The sequence below is a fragment of the Epargyreus clarus genome, unplaced genomic scaffold, assembly GCF_041222505.1.
Source record: "Epargyreus clarus isolate Ecla_fem2 unplaced genomic scaffold, WU_Ecla_fem_2.2 ptg000014l, whole genome shotgun sequence".
Classification (NCBI taxonomy): domain Eukaryota; kingdom Metazoa; phylum Arthropoda; class Insecta; order Lepidoptera; family Hesperiidae; genus Epargyreus; species Epargyreus clarus.
In genome coordinates this window covers 3,170,134-3,191,152 of record NW_027332222.1, presented here as the reverse complement: position 1 = coordinate 3,191,152, position 21,019 = coordinate 3,170,134, and the positions used below count along the sequence as shown (strand labels likewise).

The following is a 21,019-nucleotide window of genomic DNA, read 5'->3' as shown; positions in this document are numbered from 1 at the left end:
GTATACACCATATACATAATCTTTATTGTATCTCGCAGTTATCACACACAGGTGTTACAAATTTTGATACAGTGGCATTAAACCCTATAAGGGCGTAGCAATTTAAATTAATTATAAGTAAACATACTAAGGTAATGTAACAATAAATTAAATTTTTCAATTAGGATCCGTTAATAGTACAGTTTACATTTTGGTACGGTGATACCTAGTTATAGTTACAATTTTAATGTATTAAAGAATACATATATACCACTACACACTATATCATACACTATACATATGCCGTAAATCACAAGCTATGCGCCGCAATATGCAAAACACAATACGGTATACGCTTATTGCAATTTTTATTTAAAATAATTGAGTAACGCTTAGAATAAAAATTAAATCACATAGTCAGATCTGTGTGCAGGGCAGTGCATCGCCAGATAATTTACACTACATCGTACACAGATAGTTTAGAGATATTAATCATTTCTCATGCTTGATAGTTAGGTGTACACTATCTGCCTTAATATTCTCAGAACGTTTTTTCAAACGTTCAGATGTGTTTAACATAGTAAGGCGAATTTTCACTATATATTTTTTTGATAATTCATATCAATCGAATTTCACCGCAAGTAATTCTTCAAAACGTTTTTGTTTCTCTCTTTCAGCTCAGAAAACTGTACAGCGACCAAATCGTAAGAGCCTCGTTGGAAATTGGCTTGTTATCTCTGTGTCTAATATTTTCAATTTTCACACCTAACATCTTTGTTGTGACCTTTTAAATGTTTTTGTCAGTTTGAAATTAATATAGCTATATGGCAAAGAAATTGAATATTTTGTAAGACAAATATTTATTAATTGAAAATTTTCAAACATCGCCGAGGATCGAGTCTTTGATAATTATAATTATCCATCATGGTTTTATTGTATTTATGCATATGAGTTACTATGCCATATATCTATAATTACACAGAACGGTTAGCATGACTCTGTTTTAACATGGAAACGAAGAATGTAAAACAAATAAATATTTTTATCACTCTTATCATCTGTGGACTTATTCATTCGTGATGTTTTAATAATTTGATATTTAATGTCAGTTTTAAATATCATTAAAAAGTATGTTTTACCATTTTGGTCCATACTTATTAAAATGTAATTTGTTAAAAAAAACGAATATTTTTTTTCGGAGCGTCTCGTTACATGCACGATTTATCATCTTGCACTCTTTCTAAGATGCACTAGGCACTGGGTACTACATTTTCAATGTTTATTATCATCGGAATAGCATAAAATTATGGCGCATATACATAAATTACTTCGTTCATATTTTAGGTGGGTCCCGAAGTAGTGACCCATGCAGAGGTCAATCATCATCCTACGGAGGGTTCGCCTCTGCCTCATCGGACGACGACACCATTGGTAAGTACATTGTTAGATTTTTCTATCGTTGCATTGTCTTGTGAATTAAATACAAAAGTTATGATTAAGATACAATGTGGAATTAGAATTTGTACGTATTCGTGTACGTAGTACAATATGGTTATGCTCGTGTTAGGTTTCTCCGGAGAGTACGTGGACGGTGAATGTCCGCGGCAGTGGTCGCGCGCGCGCACCCACTCCGCCGCCTCGTGGGCGCCCGGCCTCGCCAGGTCAGACCGCCTCGCACACGCACACTCACACTCACACCCACACCCGCACGCACACTGCCACGCGCCCTGTCGTCGCCGAGCCCCTCTCTAGCGCCTACCCGGACTTCGTGCTCGCCAAGCAGTCGTGCAGCTTCAAGAAGTCCTCCGAGCGGCTCGAGTACGAGCTGTCGCAGTGCAACATGTACTCGGCGTGCCCGTCGACGCACTCGACGCACTCGTCGCGGTCGGGCGGCTCGCTGCTGCTGGAAGAGCCGGGCTCGCCGCCGCCGCGGCCGGCCGCGCGCCGCAGCGCCTCGTGCCGCAACCTGCGCGACTTCAGCTTCGACGAGGCCGGCCGCGCCAAGCGCCGCGACGCCCGGCGCGACACGCGCAGCATGCTCGCCGACCTCGACGCGTACTGCCCGCACTCCGGCCGCCGCGTGGACTCGCCCGTCACGCGCTACGACGACGCGCGCACGCTCGCCTTCGTGCTCGGCGACCGCGGCTCCATCGAGTCCCAGCGCGAGCTCATCGGCCGCACGTACTCCTCCAGCTTCCCGGGGGCGATCAGCGAGCCGCGCCTCGACCTGCCGACCTTCGTCCGCAGCGGCTCCCAGGACGACATCTCGCACGACAGCTACGAGGTCATCGAGCGATCCGATGACGAGTCCGAAAATCGTAGGTACGCGAGGATCCGTCCGCGCGGCTCTGTCGGTCACACTCGCTCCTGCTCCTTGGACTCCGGCAACGATCTGCCGTCGGATGATGATCAATCGATATCTCATTTGTCCGAGTGCGAGGATCAGGAGACCAATCTTAACATAGTAGGCGTGAAGTACAAGAGCGACAACGACATCCCACTCGATCCGTTCCTTCTGGACGACCCTCGAGTCTTGCCCCGCGAAAAGCTATCCGTTCGATCGGATGGTAACTTCTACAAAGAAATTAAAAGGGCTCTCGGTTCTAGGACGTCTAGCCAAGAGTCAAAAAGTGATATTTATGATTCAAAGTTATCTAAAAGCAGTGCAGAATCTAGTAAGAAGTCGCGTGATAGCGTTTATCATACTGACAGTAAGAAATCGCGCGAAACTCTGAAAAGTAAGAGCTCCGACCGGTCTGGTTCCCGAACTTCGAGCCAAGATTCTAAATCTGATTACTATGATTGTAAGAAGAATCTGTATGAAGCCGCAGAAGATATAAGTATTAGACGCCGAAGCGTGACAAGTATTCAAAATGCATACATGGATCCGTTCGAACCGATATCACCATCGTCGAGTCCAGATTCAGGCAAAGATTTCTATGATACACAATCCACATTTATTGGTATGGAAAAACCGGAGTATAGGGAGAAAACACTATTCGATAAGTCTCATGAAGACCTTATCAATAATATTGCTACATCGCCCAATTTTTATCATATACCCACGCCATATTCTACATTTCCCAGCAATAATAAACATAAGGATCCTGCTCCGATACACTCAGCTAGTTTGCAAAATGTTGAACTTGAACAGTATTGCCATTATTCTGATTTGAGCCCTCCAAAGAAAATTGAAGAAATATCTACTGAGGAAGAGGATCTTCACCCACATACAACCCATATATGGCCCGAAAAGATTTTGGGTCTGGAAACAGAAATCGATAATAACAGAGCTGCTAAGATACATAGCTATCAACGTCGTCGTTCGTCTGAAACAGTTTTCAGCTTTGATAAGGATAAAATTGAGTCGTTGACTAGATCGACCAGCAAAGAAAATACACCAACATCACATTTAGTCAAGGAGTCGTCTAATGAATCTGATGTTAATGTTCGTATTTTGCCGGCTATGGATAGCATTGAATATGCCAAAAATAAAGCTAAAGCAGCAGCAATACAATCTGGAACACCTTCAATTCTACTATCAGAATTTGATAAATCGATGCGTGGCAAAGTTCACACACATATTGTTCGAAAAGAAAATTTAAAAGAGGAGTTAATGGCTAAAACGCACTTTGATGAGTACAATCCCAAACTGATACTAGAAACGAGCTCAAGCAGTCGTTTAGCTGATACCGCTGCACCTTACACTCACCCGACTGTAGAAAGAACTAAGAGTGATCCAAACAGCTTAGCAAATAGACCTAGGTTTAGCAGTGTCAACTCTAGAAGACATGTCTTAATGCATCAAAAGTCCATAGATTTAACACCAGCTGAATCTAGTGACGAAGATTACATATTTAGACAAATTCCGAGTGCGCCACCTATTGCTACTAAACGGTCGCATTTCGATCTACCTTCGAGGCATCCGGATGCTCGTCCACCCTTCGACCTGCCAAAGAATTATTTCAAAGAATTCGATGCGTTTAAAGCAGGTTTCACAGATACAAAAAAATCAATCGACGACGGTTACGATATTCCATACGTTTTGCATAAACGACATGTTATGAATGGGACGGCTCCATCGCCCTTAGATGATAAGAGGCCGCCTCCCGATATTATTATGCTTCCACCCCAAAATGGCCGTCATGTTGTTAACGCTCATCCAAGGTGCAAATATCATGATCACCCCAAATCACCCCGATCACCGAAGTCACCAAAATCCCCTAAGTCGCCGAAATCTCCAAAATCGCCAAAATCACCGAAATCGCCCAAATCTCCTAAATCACCGAAGTCTCCTAGAACCAGTATCCAATCGGATCATGTATCTAAATATTTGGAAGTTGAAAGTCGTGACTTTCTATTTACTCAAAATATCGATTTATCTAAAGTAAATCCAGTTACTCTTGAAGTGGACAAAAGTTGTCAGATGCAACATTTACCAAGCCCGAAGAGGGATATTTCTAAAACTTTAGATTCTGTCTTACTTGAAACATTGAACTCAAAATTGAGTCAAATTGAAAGCGATTCAGCTACAAGTTCTAAAACGGATAGTATGAGACAGGAACCTCAATATCCTCATGATATCAAGTTTACTATTAATGGACGAAATATTGCTCAGGCTCCAATTTCTAAAGATCCAAAGCCACTTACAGCAGCTGAAAAGTTGCGAGCTGACATTAAATCTAAATCGGAAAAACTTCCACCAAAACGAGGTCAAAAGGGCAGAGGAACCGGTAAAAAAGGTGTTTGTGGAAAAGTAAAAAATAAAAATAACAATAAAATTCGTATAACGTCATTTTCATCAGATGATGAAAGTGTTGATTCAGATGATGTATTTGGTACCACTGAAGCAGCGCCAAAACTAGAGTTCTCTCCACCACAGTCGCGGAAAGATCTTGAACCTATTTTACAATTGGAATATGACAAAATTACTTCAGGGGCTTGGCACAGAGGCCAAACAATGAGTTCAACTGAAATAGAAGGTTCTCCTCCACAGTGTCGTAAATTAGCAGAACTTGAAGCGAAATATAATCCTCAAGTTTTAGACACTAGCTCTAATGCTACAGAATTGCGTCGAATATCTGAACGATCAATTTCAATTCCAAGCTCTGAAGATGATGTCGCCATCAAAAAAGTTCCGGAGTTGAAGCAAGTTAGCAAAGAGAGTTCTACTTGGGAATATAACGAAAATATACCCTCGCCAATTTTAGAAAGTACTGAGTTCTTAAAATCTGATGATGAACTTTTAGTTGACATGGAGATTCAGAAAGTTACTGGCATACGTACGCAGTCTGAGGAAAAGAGTGAACCAGAGAAAAGAGACTTTACTAAGCTGGATATAAAGAAGAGTTTACGGGACGAGTTAATATCTCCAATGTTACGTAAAACTGGCGGCACTCCAATTCTTTTTGCGCATGCTAGATTAAACTTATCTGAAGGTTCCGTGTTTTCATTGCAACGACAGAAAGCTACGCAAGATTCGCCAACTGCTAGTCGTAGAGCGAAGAGCTTGGATACTCCGGTTATACAATTACATAGACTTCCACCAATGAACGCGTTTTCTTCCAAGGATGACACTGTTGAGGATATTAACGAAGAAGGAGAAATTTTAGAAGAAAAGCCGTTGATAGAGGATAGAAGTACGAGGGTAAACGGAATTAAGAAGGAAACTATTGACAAAATTGAAGAAGTTGAAGAAGAACAATCCAGTGAGTTACCTGAAGAAATCAAATCCGTAGTGATCGATAATGAGGAACTAAAGTTGCTAGAAAATTTAGTTGAGCAACGACGACCACGGTCATTTAAACGTCGTTATGATATTACTAAAATTAAATCACAAGCTAAGTCGCCGTCAAGGTCTCCGCTGAGTCGATCTCCCATATCACGTTCTCCTTTATCGAAATCACCTTCAAGGTCACCGACGTCTTCTCTAAACTCTCCCAGAGGAAGTATAAGGAAACTATCAGATTTAAGTGAAGATCAAATAGTGCCTGATATAGAGAGAATAAAGCGAAAAGAAAAGAAGAAGTTAACATTAAAACCAAAAGCTGATGATAAGCAAAAGATTAGTGGTAAATTAAATAAAGGAGGATCTCTCGACACCAATGCCACTAGAGTTAAATCTCTTCAAACACAGAAATCCCTGCCTTCTTCTCTTAAAGAAAGACCAGATTTTCTTACTGTTCCTCCTTTGGACATAGCTCGTGCTAAGAGTCAGGAGTTGGAACAAGCGGTAAAGAAAGTCTCAAAAGAAAAGTCGAAATCTCTTGAAAAAATGGAAGTAAAACGCGGTGGAAGTAAGGAAAGAACTAAATCTCAAGAAGACAGTGATACAGAAATTGCCAAACGAAAGGAAAAGCAACAATTGCTGTTTGAGGCTGCCTTGAAACAGACTAAGACTTTAATTAGTCCTGTAAAAGATACAATGCCACCATTCCCTCCGCCTGAAGATAAGATTCTGGTAAAAACTGAAGGAGACAAGATAATAATTGAAACAAAAATAAGCAGCAAAGCAGAAGATCACGTTTTTATTGCTAAGTCTCCTAAGAAACTGGACAATAAGCTAGGAGGTAAAATTAGTCGAAGCTTTGAGGATCAAAAGAGTTCAAAAACAAATAATAAGATAAATAAAAGTATGGATGATAAATCAAGTCAATCGTTGGAAGACAAATTGGATGATCTGGCAGCATTGCAGAAATCTCCTAAAACGTTGTCGAAAAAACAAGAAATTAAGCAGCAGATTGAAGGAAAAGTTGTGTATCAAAAGGTTCACCCGAGTGTCAAGTCTAAAAGTTTGGATAGAAAAGTTGATGTGCATTTAGATGCTAAGGCTAAGTCAAAAAGTCTTGATAGAAATTATGTCACGCCAGCTACGGAACCGACACCTTCTGAATCAATTCCCGATAAGCATTTCAAACAGGAAGTAGTAACAGTTGATGTACATTCGACAGTAACGGAAGAAGAACCGACTAAAGAATCTGAAGTAAAAGAAGTATCACCATCTCATAGTTACAAAGAAAAAACTGAAGACGATTCTTCCATAGAATGGATGACGAGCTCTCAGCATACAGTCATTGAGAATGACACTCAAACGGTTATTATGGAACGGAGAAAAATTGACATATATAACAAGCAAAGGTTAACTGAACTGCAAGAAAGTAAAAGTTCTCAAGACTTACATACAATGCTTACCGAAAAGAAACCGGAAATAATGCGATTAACGAGTGAGGAAGAATCTTTGACTGAAGTTAGTGAACTAAAAATGTCAGATGAAAGCAATATGTTGGGTATTTCACTTCCTTATATTGATGCTGACAGCTCATCAGATCAAGACCAAGCTTCTAAAAAGGATAAAAAGTCGAAACTGTACCGTGGCAAGAGTGACGATACAGGTTCTTGGATGACTGTAGATTACGAAGAATACACTGAAAATACGGAATTACCATATTCTGATACAAGCAATAAGACAAACAGAAGTAGAAAGCCACTAGATCCGCAAAGCACATTTGATGAATCTTCAGCAAGTTTAGTTGAGTTCTTGAAACATGAATCAATGTCACAAATATTTTCTGACACTGAAGCCGAACGTGATGCTAAGGCAGCAAGAGATCAATCGAAGCCGGTTGATTTAGCTTTGAAGTTTAAAAATAAAAATAAAATAATTGTAACGCCCCCCCAGGAAAATAGTCCCACCGTTGAAAATATTCCATTTATTGATTCAAGTTTATCCAAATCTATACACAAGTCTGAGTCAGGAGAACAGACTGGTAGTTCAGGAAGTGCTAACGACATATCACCTACTGAACAAAAAGCTGAACATAAAGCATTGTTGACAACTAAATCAAGGCGCAGCGAATTATTGAAGTTAAGTGCTGAAAGATCAAGAAGTTCAGAATCGACTTCCTGGACAAGTATTGAAAAGGATGTTAGTCCGTCCAGTGCCAACATTAAAGGAAGCTCAATCGATGATGAATCTAGTGTAAGTTGTTCAATTGCGAGGCCATTGGGTATATCACAGGATATAGAAAAATTAAACAAAAAAGATAGAGAGTGTTTAGAAGAACTAAAGCAAGCTATGGAGTATGGCGAAGAGCATTTATTGTCTCAACATACTTTATCTAGCGAACATTCTAAGTCCAATTCTAAATCACCGTCACCAATTCCAGAGCTGGGCCGGATCGAAAGCCCTCGAAGCCCTGCCAAGTATGGTACTAGAAAGTCACCTACACCGACATTAGAAAAGCAAGGTCAAGTAGATTCACAAAAAGCTCCCACAGATTCTGAGTCGAGCTCTGAAAGTATAGATAAAACGGTAGAACAACTTTCTAAACCCAATATTAGAAAGAGCGCTCTAGATAAAATAGGTAAATGCGTAATTGAAGAGTCTGAATCCAGTCAATCAGCGGCGTCAAAAGACTCGGATATAAAGAAAGAACTTCAAAGGACTGTCAAGAAGACCAAAATTGCTATTACCATATCTCAAGAAGATCAAAATACCACTATAGACTTTGATGATGACGGCAACGTTATAACATCTTCGTTTGAAAGAGAACTCATGAAAAAACGAGCTCTGAAAGATACGGATCAAAAAAGCTCTTCTAAGTCTAGTATGGATACAACCACTACAACCACACCTTCTAAAGGATCCTTAAGTGTCGATGATTCCTCTTCAAGAAGAAAGGGGCGCCTTGACGAGCAAAAGAGCTCTTCAAAATCGAGCATGGATTCGAGAGGATCTTTGAGCGTAGAATCTAGGGGTTCGTTTGAGACAACTGAATCCACTTCGGGGTCATTGGGTGAGGCATACCGACGTGGAGAGGAATTAAAACCAACTTGGCGTCCATTCTTTGGCGCGTCAGGTAGTGAAAACAGTACCAGTATTGAAGAAGCATGGATACCTCAAGATCACGATGGCTATGAAAGCTTAAATGTAAATAAAGACGCTTTTGAATACAATAATCAACGATTATTAGATGATTTTCAAACATTCTCTAAAAATCCACCTCTATCATCGAATACTTCTAAAGATTCCACTGAGGCAGATTTCACAGATGATTTAAATGATTTTCCCGTTAATTTCCTATATCCTGCAACATCTTCCTCTGCTTCCGATGTCGTTATTGGTTACGGTCAGAACTTCGGGCGAACTTTGTCAAGGATATCAGAAAGAAGTACTGCCTCCGAAAAAACCAGCGCTGACGAAGATTCAACTAAAGCTTGTTCGCGGTCCGAGAGTATTAATGAAGAATCGTTAAATTCAAGTGACCATCAGGCTAGTCTTAGCTCCGACCCGCCGAGTAACGCTAACGTTGCCTACATATCGGACACAGATAGAAGAACATCCGCGGAAATGCCTGACATTCCAATTGATCAGACTAAAATAAGTGAAATGTATTCTGAAGCTAAGAAGGATGTCGAAAAGATTAGCAAGAAAATAGATGAAACTTTAGAGGCCAAAAAATCAGGCGAAAGCTCTGCGAGAGTAAGTCCTTTGAGAGCACAATCAAAACAGTCGAGTGAAAGTCAAGATTCAGAAGACTGGCCATTACCAGAATTACCGCCTCAAGCTTCACCCAAAGATGTCCCTGAAATAACTAGACAAAAATCGAGCGACTTTGAAGAGTGGCCCTCACTTCCTTCAAGTCTTTTAGAGACACCGATTGTAGAAAAAGTACATATTTATTACATGAGTAACGAACCTGAACAAGCTATGAAGGTTACCATACAGTCTGAGAGTTCAAAAGGTCATATAGGCTCCGATGACGATAGTGACACTTTAAATAATGATGAAGACTTAGAAAGAGATATACCTGAATCAAAGTCTGAGAAAATTAACGAGCCTTCTACCGATGTGCAAAAAAGCCCTAAAGTTATACCCTACGATCAATCTGGGTACATGGTGGAGCCCTTGGAGAAACATGACGAATTTACATGTCTTCACAAAGGTGTTGTGCCTAATTATGACAAATCGTGTTTAAGTGGGACCATAAGCAAAGCGACTTGTTTGATGGGAGATGTTGGATCATGTTGTTCACGTGCCGAAAACAAATCTTTCAATATTAAAAGTAATCTTGAGGAAAAAGTCATTATAAGTCAGCCCCAGAAATCGCCAACAAATCATAGTCCAATATTTGAAGATGATCATTTATACACCGATGATGTATTCGGAGGTGATAGTAAGTCCCTATCGCCAGATTTTGACAAAGGGTTTTCTCAACTCGGAACTCATAAGTTTTCATGTGGCTCAAATAATTCGGATACCTCTATAGATGATCTACTATCACAGACGAATGCCGAAGAAACAGTGCGAGCAGTAACTAAGTTAAGTGTTGGTAGTGCTGGAACTTGTAAAAGGTGCAGCCACAGCAGCCATTCTGAAGAAGAAACAAGTTCGTTTGGTACAGATTTGGATGGTACTGTTAAAATTGGTTTACCACAGAAAAAATGTACACATAGTTCACACTCTGAAGACACTTCTATATGTTTAAGCATATCTGAATGGTCCACTGGTACGAATACAGTTCGTCAGTATGCAAATTTATCAGCATCTGAAAGCATATCAGCTGTCTCTGTACCAAAAAGTGAGAAGTCAGAAAATGCAAATGCGAAAATTTATTCAGTTTCACATACAAATAAGAAATCTGAACCGAAACCTAAAATAGGTTCGCAAGCTGAAACTAGTTCTAAAAGTAGCAGCCTGGATAAAAGTTCTGAAAATATCAAATATGATAAATTATGCAGTTCTGATACCACCATTTCGAGAAAAGGTGTCGATAGCAGTTCTGGTACTAAAAGTGATAGCACTCTGACCTTAGCTCAGTCCATATCTGATTGGTCGGCTAGTACGAGTCATACTCTTGTTGCGACTGCCCGTGAAGATCAACAGGAAATAGATGATCCTAAGTCAGACGACACTGTCGTAAAAGAGTCTGTTCCGAATGTAGAAGAAAAACAAGATGCTGATGTGGATACTGATGAAGCTAAGTTATCGCCAACCAAAGAAGAACAAGAAGTAAAAGAGCCAGTACTTAGGTTGACTGCGTCGTATGTTAGTAAGACCGATAAATCTTCGTCGATCAGTTACAGTGATAAATCAGATAAATCTAGTTCTAGTTCATTAAGTAGTTTGCAAAAACATACAAATGGTGTATTGAGATTTGATCAAAGACTGAAAGGATTTCCCCCGCACGACGCAACTCATGAACGGTATACAAAAGTACCACCAAAAAGCCTGAGTTATGAGGAACAAACTCACAGATATTCTAGACCGGCAACACGCTGTCAAAGTGAAGACAGTGGTTACAAGCCTTATGTTGTAGGTCCACAGCCTGAAATAGATATTGAGGTTCCATCTCAGCTTTATAGTCAAGAGGAAAAACACAGTGAGCGATATCAAAGTCAAGAATTTTCTAACATAATTCGTGAAGAAAGTAGTAGCCAGTTTATAAGATCGGATTATAAACCATTGGCAAAGCATGCAAGCTATGATGACAAAACTCTTTCCAAAAACCAAATTAAAGAATACAAAACATCACAACAATATCGAAGCAAGCCTAAAAGTTGGTCTTTCCATGAACATTATCTAAGTTCAGCAGATTTACCGGTCATAGCTGTACCAGAAATACCTTCTGTGCACAGAGAATTTCACGAAAAGAAAGCTATGGATAGATCTGGGAAGACACCTCTCTCTAGATGTTCTCCATATTATTCTAGCAGCTTAAGCTCTGAATCTCCTCCCATACAGCCTCTGAAGGCGCCCGTGAAAAAATCACTGCTTGTACGAAATATATCATTAAAAAGCCCACCGAGTGGTAACGATACTGACAGTTCATTAGACGTCATAAGAGATGCGCGCGAGCGAATGAGAACATTTAGGCGCAAGAAACAGGTTACCGGTGCTCGTAAAAAACAAGAAAAAATACAGGATGTCCTAGAGGAAGACTCTACAAAGAGTCAGTGTTCTTCTGAGAGTGATAAACATCAAGCTATCAAATTCTTAACCGTTGACGACTCATTGAGGCGAATGGAAAGTTCTGAATGTTCAGATAGTTATATCCCAGAAGTGGAATCGGGTTCTTCAGAAATGTCCAAGGCGGACTCTAAAAATTACGATATTCAAGAACCCGTTAGTTACTCTGAAGATGATGAACAAGTTGAATACGCGAAATACAAAAGCCCAACATATGAATCCCAAAAGTTTCCTATTACTCACATAGCGCCAGTACAATTCCAAGGGTTTGGGTCTTCTGCTGATGAGGATGAAATAGGATTTCCACGTTTTGACAGGCTAGGTCGACTGCGGCATCCGTACCTGGATACTCAGGAACCGCCCTATGTGCCGGAAGACAGTCCTCCTAGAATGTCATATTCTAATAAGAGTAGCCGTCAATCATCTTTAAAGAAGCAAAAGTCCACAGCAGGGTATCGTCAATCTGACGATAAATCACTCGGAGAACCTTCGGGTCAGCATCAACCGAGGGCAGTGTTCTATAATGAACCCAGCGATAGGGACGACTCAGACGATTACGCTTACCCAATAGATACGATCAAGAGAGCCCCAAAAATGTCTAAATCCGGCAGCTACTTATTCGACCGCGGCGAATCAGTGGCTTATTCCGACACAGAGCTACCGCAAGATAAGGACGAGTACGAACAATACAGGGGAAGCCCATATCCGGAACATTACGAGGATAACGACATGTTTCAAACGCAGGAATGTTACCCGCAATACGATCAGGACATGATGGAAGGGAGGGATGGTAACGACGATCACTACGCTAGAAACCTCGACCAGCGCTTTAGTTTGAACAACGTGGAGAGATTCTATTCTAGTCATTATGTGGACTCTCAGGCCTCGAGCGACAGTCCCGAGCAAAAGTTCGACGTCTCCACGCTCCCGCCGCCACTCTGCTCCGACGATGAGAATGATTAATTGCATTTTAATAAAATTATTATCATTATTAGTTCCCCAGTCTTAGACTCCCTTGTTGTTGAATGGTCGTTTATTATTCTGTATGCGAGCGTGCTACTATGCGTTTCGAAGTTTAAATTCTAATACGCAATTGTTATCGGTATTTAATATTAGGATACTTATTATATTGAATATTTACATCCTCACTTTAAATATTTAGATAAAATATATAGTGCCAATCCCGGATAGTACGACCCTTTACTATCCTGTAAACTTTAATGCGGATTTATCCATACATTTAGCTTATTAAGATATTTAGATGTAGATGTATGTGTATTGATCGAGTGTATTTTCAACTTAAATCAATTACTACTTGACTGTTTCATTATATTGGCCGAATATATTATGTTGGGTCTTTACCTTAATTGACCGACGTTTATAAACCCAGGTCCCAAGACGTACTGTTTATGTAGTGCCAATTTTTCCTAATGAAATTATTGTTGGTTGATAAATTTATATTAGTGAAACTACCCATACATAGAAGTATTATATGAATGTAAAGGCTGTGATTTACTTTGTGGGGTGAGATCCTGGATCTGATTTTGTTTCGAGGAATTTCTTTACTATGGTGTACATTTAATATTACACTATTAATTGCACATTATTGTATAGTTGCATTAATTTTACCGATATCGGCTAACATTTCCTTTTGCATGGAAAACCACTAAATTCCCTATGCCGATACTGCTCAATTTTTTTGACAAATTATTATTAAGTTATTTTTATCCAATTTTAATATTGACTCGTGTTTACTATTTAATGTGTGAAATAGTCAGATGTGTAGTTCGTATTCAGATTTCATCATTATCTTCACGATTATATCTGTGTGCGTGAGCAATAGTTCTTAATTGTTTATTATTAAGCATCGAATTCACGGCGTCATTAGATAGCATAACTATTAATTTTTTTTTTTTTTTATATTCCTGTACATATGATTTGTGCTTTAAATAATGAAAATGAATTCTCGTTTAGCTTTAATGGTTATGTGTGGATTAACAGTATCCTCTGACTTTTTAGTTTCTATGCAGTAAGAATTTCAATTTCAATTATACGACGATTTCAGTCATCTGTTTTGTTTTTATTATATTCGTTGCATTTCTTCAAATATATTAATGTTAAAGCAGAAATAAGTATTATGATTATGTTTTGGTCAAAAAATTTAATAAAGTAGTAAACTCCATTTGATGTAATAGTAATAATGTATTTGAATACTTTGCCAATTTATTGCAACTTTGCCAAATAAGTCTTTACACATTTTTTGAATAGCCTTTATTATAGATGAATATTATGATAATTTTGTTACAACTGTGTGTTTTGTTTTGAGATTTTTATGCCTTTAAAATTATAGTATTCGTGTTAATCTAACGTACAGAGGAATTTACCTATATCCTTAGTGTTTTTGCTCTAAGTGTCTTAGCCCCAACGCATACTTGTAATGTAAAAGTTACATGTAAACAACGCCTTTCGCAGACGACAACTGCTGTATAGATCGATTGTACGACTGACAATTACAGGCCACACCTTTCCCCTTCACTCATAATGTAGTAATTAAAATTAATATTTTCAATTCCCTTTTGACATGTTATTTAGGTTTAGAATTATATGACAAATTGTTTTTTGTTATCATAGAATTATTAAGTAAAACTTATTCTTTAGTTAATTTTAATAGAAGCTAATTTATATTAGTTAATCCTATTTATTTATATTATTTATATTCAACTGTTCGGCGTACAAAGTTCAAAAAGCTACCCTGTAATATTAAGATTTATGATGTTTGTTATATTATTTATGACTAGTCAGAGTTATTGAACCTATTTATATGTTTTACGAAATTTATTATAACGTTGTTAGTGTTATTACGATATCACAAAATTTGCAAATGAGCTCAACTTTTAAATTATTTATATTATGGTTATTTAGTTAAATTGTTTTAACGAATAAGATAACAAGCGGAGGTGGGCTTGGGATGGATTGTTTTTTTTTTTTAATTTACATTAATGACAATCACGTAAATGAATGTAAAAAAAGCGTTCAGAATTTGAGGTAACATCAAATATATTAACGTCATACCCATACATATTTCACCTTCACATTCTCACCTACAAGGGCTCATCGGGTGGCTTAACTTGTGCGATAACTCGAACACTCGAGAATGTGATCGCGTTTTACCCTCTTGTTTCAAGCTATTCAAGCGGTGAGCGCTGTGTCGAGATCCACTCAGCACAAAATTTTATTCAGTATCGAAGGTTGTATGACAAAATGACTTGAAAAAGCGACTTAATTTTTGATTACGTTTTTATTCTCGTTTAAAATTTTTAAATGTACAATCATTTTACTGCCAATCATTTGACCTTCGCTGGTTTCGTCTTTTATTTTCTGTATTTCTTACTTCTACATCACTTTAATAATTACCTGTATAAGATGTATGACGTGTTAAAATTGCTCAGTATAAAGTCTTTAGAGTTTTATGTTATATATTTTAGTCTTACTTGTTATTTAGTAGATATAATAGAGCATCATCGTGCTGCTAAAACTGATCTCATATTTTATTTCGAATCTTTCGGGAGCTATGGAGACCTTTGTTTGCCGACTTTTTTAGAAAGTATACCTGTGACTTATGAACGATTTTAGGTGTATATGTTTACTTGAAACCGCTGTTTAGTGTATGAATTCGATTGTGTTACTGATAGTGTCGGTTATCCTGTACCCACTGGCCGCGGTGTTCAATTTGATGTCGGATGTCAATAAATCTATGGTCGATTTTTACTTTGATAGACTAAAATGGCCTTTAAAGAGATCCTTATTTTTCCGGAAATTACAAAAAATTGACATCAGATAAAATTATTTTTATTTTGGCAATTTTACACGCACATGGTAATACCTTCGTGTTGTTAACGGCAACTTTAAAAAAAAAAGGTGAATAATAATTTGTTCATGCAATTCAATTTAATTCAATTATATGATGAACAAATTATTAATGCTCTGAATATAGTAATTAATTGCGTCGCCATAGCAAATTGTATGACTACACCTGCTCGCAAAAACTTCAGAGCGGACTAGAAGTTTGGCGTGGACTTTACCATTACTACTGAGATAAACTTGGCCTTAGAATTACCAGATTAAAGGCCACATAACCACTTCGCTGGCCAAGTTCTGTTTAATTTTTTTAATTGACCTTTTTAATTTGCTAATAAGGATACTCCGAAAGCCACTTTTAGTGTTTCGAATAAAAAATCCGTTTAATGTAAAGCGTGGTCGTGTGAGCGAGACAATTTTAGACTTATAGGTGTAAGAGGTTCCCGTGCCTCCCTAGTTAGTGCAATAAAATCGGTATTGAGAATTAAAGTAATAATTCCTAGCGTTTAAGTACTTCGACTTTTGAGATTGTACAATCCGAATAGACTGTAACGTTACGATTTCATTGTGATGTAAGTTCCGATGGTGTGGGGGTTGATGGTTACAATAAAATTTTGTGGCGTAGTGTGGGGTCTAGCCATATAATATCACAGAAAAGGTCTTCAGAAGCTTTTTTTTATTTATACAATTTCTTTTACTAATTATTTAACGCTGATCATGACTTGAATTGCACTAAAACCATTTTTTATTTATTTTCATTAATTTATTAATTAGCCATTCAAAAAGTGCAGTCCGCGTCGACCCCTCACTTTACGCGTCTTATATCATTGTTATTTGAATCTGGCAATAAATTTATATTTAGTATCTATTGTTATGTAATTATGTTGTAATTTTAGACTGAAAAATGTTTAACGAACTCGAAGAACTGAAACATTGTTAATGGTTTGTTATTATTTTACTTGTTATTGCTATTATTTTTAAACTTATATAGTAAGTCATTAATATTTGTCACTTTCAAGTCCTTGCAATAATTATTTTATACGACTGATTTGTATACGTACCTGATAGATCATTTCTTAGTTCATTTTACATGTAATGATATGGTGTGGAAAATTATAGCGTTGCTTAAAGTACATAGCTTTTAAAGACTACAATCTGGCAATAAGAGAAAATGCTGATACGATATGTTTCCTTATAATACTAATTGAGATAAACCGATTTTACTATTGTACTGGCACGATAATGGCTTGATTGGCTTTCTTCCTTGTCTAGTTGGTGAGGACCATTTTTCAGTGGTTATTGTTGTACGTTGTTGTAAGGTACTCCTGTGCAAAATCTAATATTACTTTAGATATAACTATTTAAACAATCTTGGAAGTCTATCAATGTGGCGTGTTTTATTGAGTAGGGAGATACCAAAGATAAGCGATAATTTCTAAGTCGCGCGCAAATAATCCGACTGCCTCATTATGAAAATATCTCAGTATCGTGTTTGCTCACTTTGTTAAATATTATTAGAATATATTATTTGTATAAGTTACGTTCCCTTCCCACCATCGGAGTGTACAGTTTTATTGTCAAGTATTGTGTATTGTTTATTGTTTCGAGAGATTGGAATGTTACTTCCTTTTTTGAATTTATATGTATAATGTAAGTGTACGGTACCCCCGCAATACACTACCCCCCAGCGTTTGGGGATAGTTAAACAATAAATAAATTAAAAATGAAAATCATTGTTGTCAATTAAATATTTATATTTTTTGTTGAATTGAGTTCGACCCTGTCTTTCAATTTGTTTATAAGCAGCCAGGGATGGACATGTAAGTTTTATGTATAATTATTGTATATTACATTTTTGTTATGTACATAGATATATTGTTTGTTATTTGCTTTGTAGGTAACCTTTGATGTTGCATTTATATGTTGATGTATCTTTAAGTTTTGAATGATTTTAATTTGTTACATCGTTGTTTGTGCATTTTAATTGTTATTTTACTTCGATTTTTTAATTCACTTTTTAAGAGAATTAGTTTATTTCAATGAATGATTTAAATTATGTTTACATAGAAACATATAATATTGGCAGTTATTGCTTTTATGCGATATTTTACCATTAGATATTTGTTTGTTGCTAAAATTTTAAATAATTGATGCTATTGCAGTTAAGTAGTACTAACTCTTGACTTTATTAAATATGTAATATTACAGTTCGTCATAAAACAAATAAAACCGATGGCTGCCAAAATGTTTTCTTAATGTTTATTTTTCTTAATTTTGACTTTAATGTTATTTTGCAGTTTTTACACTTGTCCATAATAAAACACATTTTACACACAATTTTTAATACTTATATACACTTTTAAGCCTTTTAATAATTATTTTCTATCTTAGAACCCTTTTATGTTTAGCTTGTTATTTCTTTGCATGTACATTCGCATGTAGATTTTAAGAATCTATTGATAATAGTACAATTATTGAATTGCTAATTTAAGCAAATTTCTCAGTAAATTTATTGAGATCAATCATCATTATGAACAAACGAACTATCTTACATAATTTCATGTCAATAAAGAAATTTATAAATTAGCTTAATATGTTGCAAACAATAAAGCAAATGTTGTATTGAACAGATGGTACCTCGCCAGAGGAAGACAATACAGTGTCGTCAGCGAGTCTATGCATGTCGCCGACTTCCGATGTTGACCGCACCGCGCCGCTGTACTCCTCCACGCCCATAGCGCCGCGCACGCTCGCCAACGGTTACACCGCTGTCAACTGCAGGAAAAACCGTGACGACAACGACAACCGAACAACCGATAACGATAACCATAACGTCGACAACGATAACGGAATACACGACGTCGATAACCGAACTTGTATCGATAATGGACTACACGTCGATAATCGAGTAGCGAGTGTCGATGACGTCGATAATGTTGATGCAGTTAAAAGTGCTGAGACCCGAATAAATGTTAAGAATAGAGTTGGCAGTGTTGATAGTCGGATTGGCAGCATCGATAACGTCGATAAACGCTCCAGCAATGATGATGTGATTAACCACTTGGGAAAACGATTGGGCAAAATAATTGATTACGACACAGCCAATGGCAACGTCACTGGTGAGTAAAAGTATATAAAAGTGGCTTATCTATATATTTTTAGGCAATAACTATAGCATTAAAACAGTATTATTGTTGCGTCCCTACTTATATAATTTTATTTTTACAGTAAACATCGTATCAGAGTCTACAAACAGTATGGACGTGTTGAGCGGTGGAGAGAGCGACGCGGGTGATACACTTAGTAGGCGAAATAATAACAATAGGTATGGATGATAATTGTAATTTCTATAAAATATATTTTATTGAATCTTTAATATTGGATTGATTGGTCTTTATCGGAAAGCTTGTGTAAAATATTATTTGTATGTCTAGTACATAAAACTGAATATCTTTTCCTTATTCCCTAAGCAGTCGTTTAACAGTCTGCCTAACGTTATGTGAATCAAGATCTTTAATCTAGTTTGTGAAATTTAGTTGTATAAGAATTAGGTTTACCTTACATTTATTACTACAATGTCGCCATATACAAATTATTGTAGCAAATCTTATCAGCCCAAACATATAAAAATAGAATAAGTATTTAAAAGTGACGTTTATTATTAATAACTAGCAATTATGTTGTCTATACATGAATCAGTGTGATGTGACTATAACGTCTTACGTTATGTGAGTTTCAATTAAATAGAATATATTGTACAGCATAGCGTCGGGAGTGGCCACCATAGGCGACACGGCGCGGCGGCGCGGCGGTGACATCACGTACTACGTAGCTAAGGAGCTGCTGATGACTGAGCGCACCTACAAGCGGGATCTTGAGCTGATCACCGTGGTGAGCGTTACTGAATATTTATTGTAACTTTAGATATGTTGTAATGTAAATAATATGCCTAATATTGTAATTAGACGAAGATTCATTACTCTTCTCGTTTATTGCGGGAATGGTTAATATAACGGCAAATGGTGTGTTGGCATTGTAATGACAACTATAGTGATTCCATGGATATTTGTAAAATGTATCTGAAACATTTGCAGTTACATTGTTTTATGAAAGTGTGATATACCCTGGGCCACACAATAATGATAGACAAAACGTTAGTGTCTTCGGAGAAGAAAAGTATCTTAGTATCTTCGGGTCACTTTCACAGTATAGACGGAATCCAACGATATCTGATATATTAAAATCTGTTAAGTCGTTTGGGCTACAGAGTGTACCAAAGAATACATGAATACCGTATAGGCTACAAAAATATTACCCTTCGCAGTCGGGTAAAAAAAGGTAAATTTATGTGGCACTAGTATCGTTGTATAAAAAACATGTTATACATACGCTCGAAAAATATTGACCTCCGCAATAGGGTCAAAAATGGTAAATTTATGGACGTGGCGCTAGTATCACAGTAAAAAATAACGAGTAAAGAAAGTATTATTAAAACTATTGTTATGTGTGTCGTTAGTCGTGGTCGAAGCGCGTGGGCCGACTGGGCCGCACGGCGTCGTCGGGCGCGGAGGCGGGCGCGCTGGCGCGCGGCTGCCTGGCGCTGGAGCCGCTGGCGCTGCCCGCCGGCGCGCTGCTCGCCCGCCTCGAGCGCGCGCTCGCCGCCGCGCCCGCGCCGCCCCCACGCACGGATAGTAACGGTACGTAGTCACGTTGTTCTTGTTCTTCTTCTTTGGACGGTTGAGACAGTTTAGACCGTCGATATTCACTGCTATACTGCTTCTCACCATTTTTTTTATAAGACTCGGTGTTGTGCTATTCTCATTTAAATACTCCAAATAATATTATTATACAAGTAGAAAGTGAAAAAATAGTCTATATTTAAAGCGTCTTTCCTGTATGTGCGTTTGCGCCCGTGTGCATTCTACCCGCATCCCAAGTATATTTTTATCTGTAATTGTATCAGTTTAGATAAAAAAAAAAGTTTAATTTTGTCATTTCTGATACGCGGACTGTCGGCGTATTTTGCCAAATGTTATTAGTTAATTTATACGATGTTAGTCTTTTTTTACAGATGCAGAAGAACCAGAGTACAAGAAGATAGCAGAATTATTATACGATTATTTGTCAAGTACATTCGATGTAAGTGGCTCAGTAAATTCTATTTAATTTTTTCTATTTATTGTCCAATCCCTTGCATTTATTTTATGATAGAAA

The 21,019-nt window shown here is 37.6% G+C and overlaps 1 protein-coding gene across 3 annotated transcripts in view; it reads left to right on the top strand.

Moving 5' to 3' along the window:
- Positions 1–18,654, top strand: part of Cdep (Chondrocyte-derived ezrin-like domain containing protein) — a 64,790-nt gene extending 46,136 nt beyond the window's left edge. The window contains exons 12-15 of one of the 3 annotated variants that reach the window (XM_073079492.1): positions 657–683; positions 1,324–1,410; positions 1,547–1,640; positions 18,436–18,654. In XM_073079492.1, coding sequence (XP_072935593.1) covers positions 657–683; positions 1,324–1,410; positions 1,547–1,640; positions 18,436–18,508 — 281 coding nt within the window. In that variant the 3' untranslated portion in view covers positions 18,509–18,654. Of the gene's footprint in view, positions 1–656; positions 684–1,323; positions 1,411–1,546; positions 1,712–1,762; positions 13,980–18,435 lie in introns of those variants that run through there. The other 2 variants (XM_073079493.1, XM_073079494.1) reach the window with 2 other exon arrangements.
- The last annotated feature ends 2,365 nt before the right edge of the window (positions 18,655–21,019 follow it).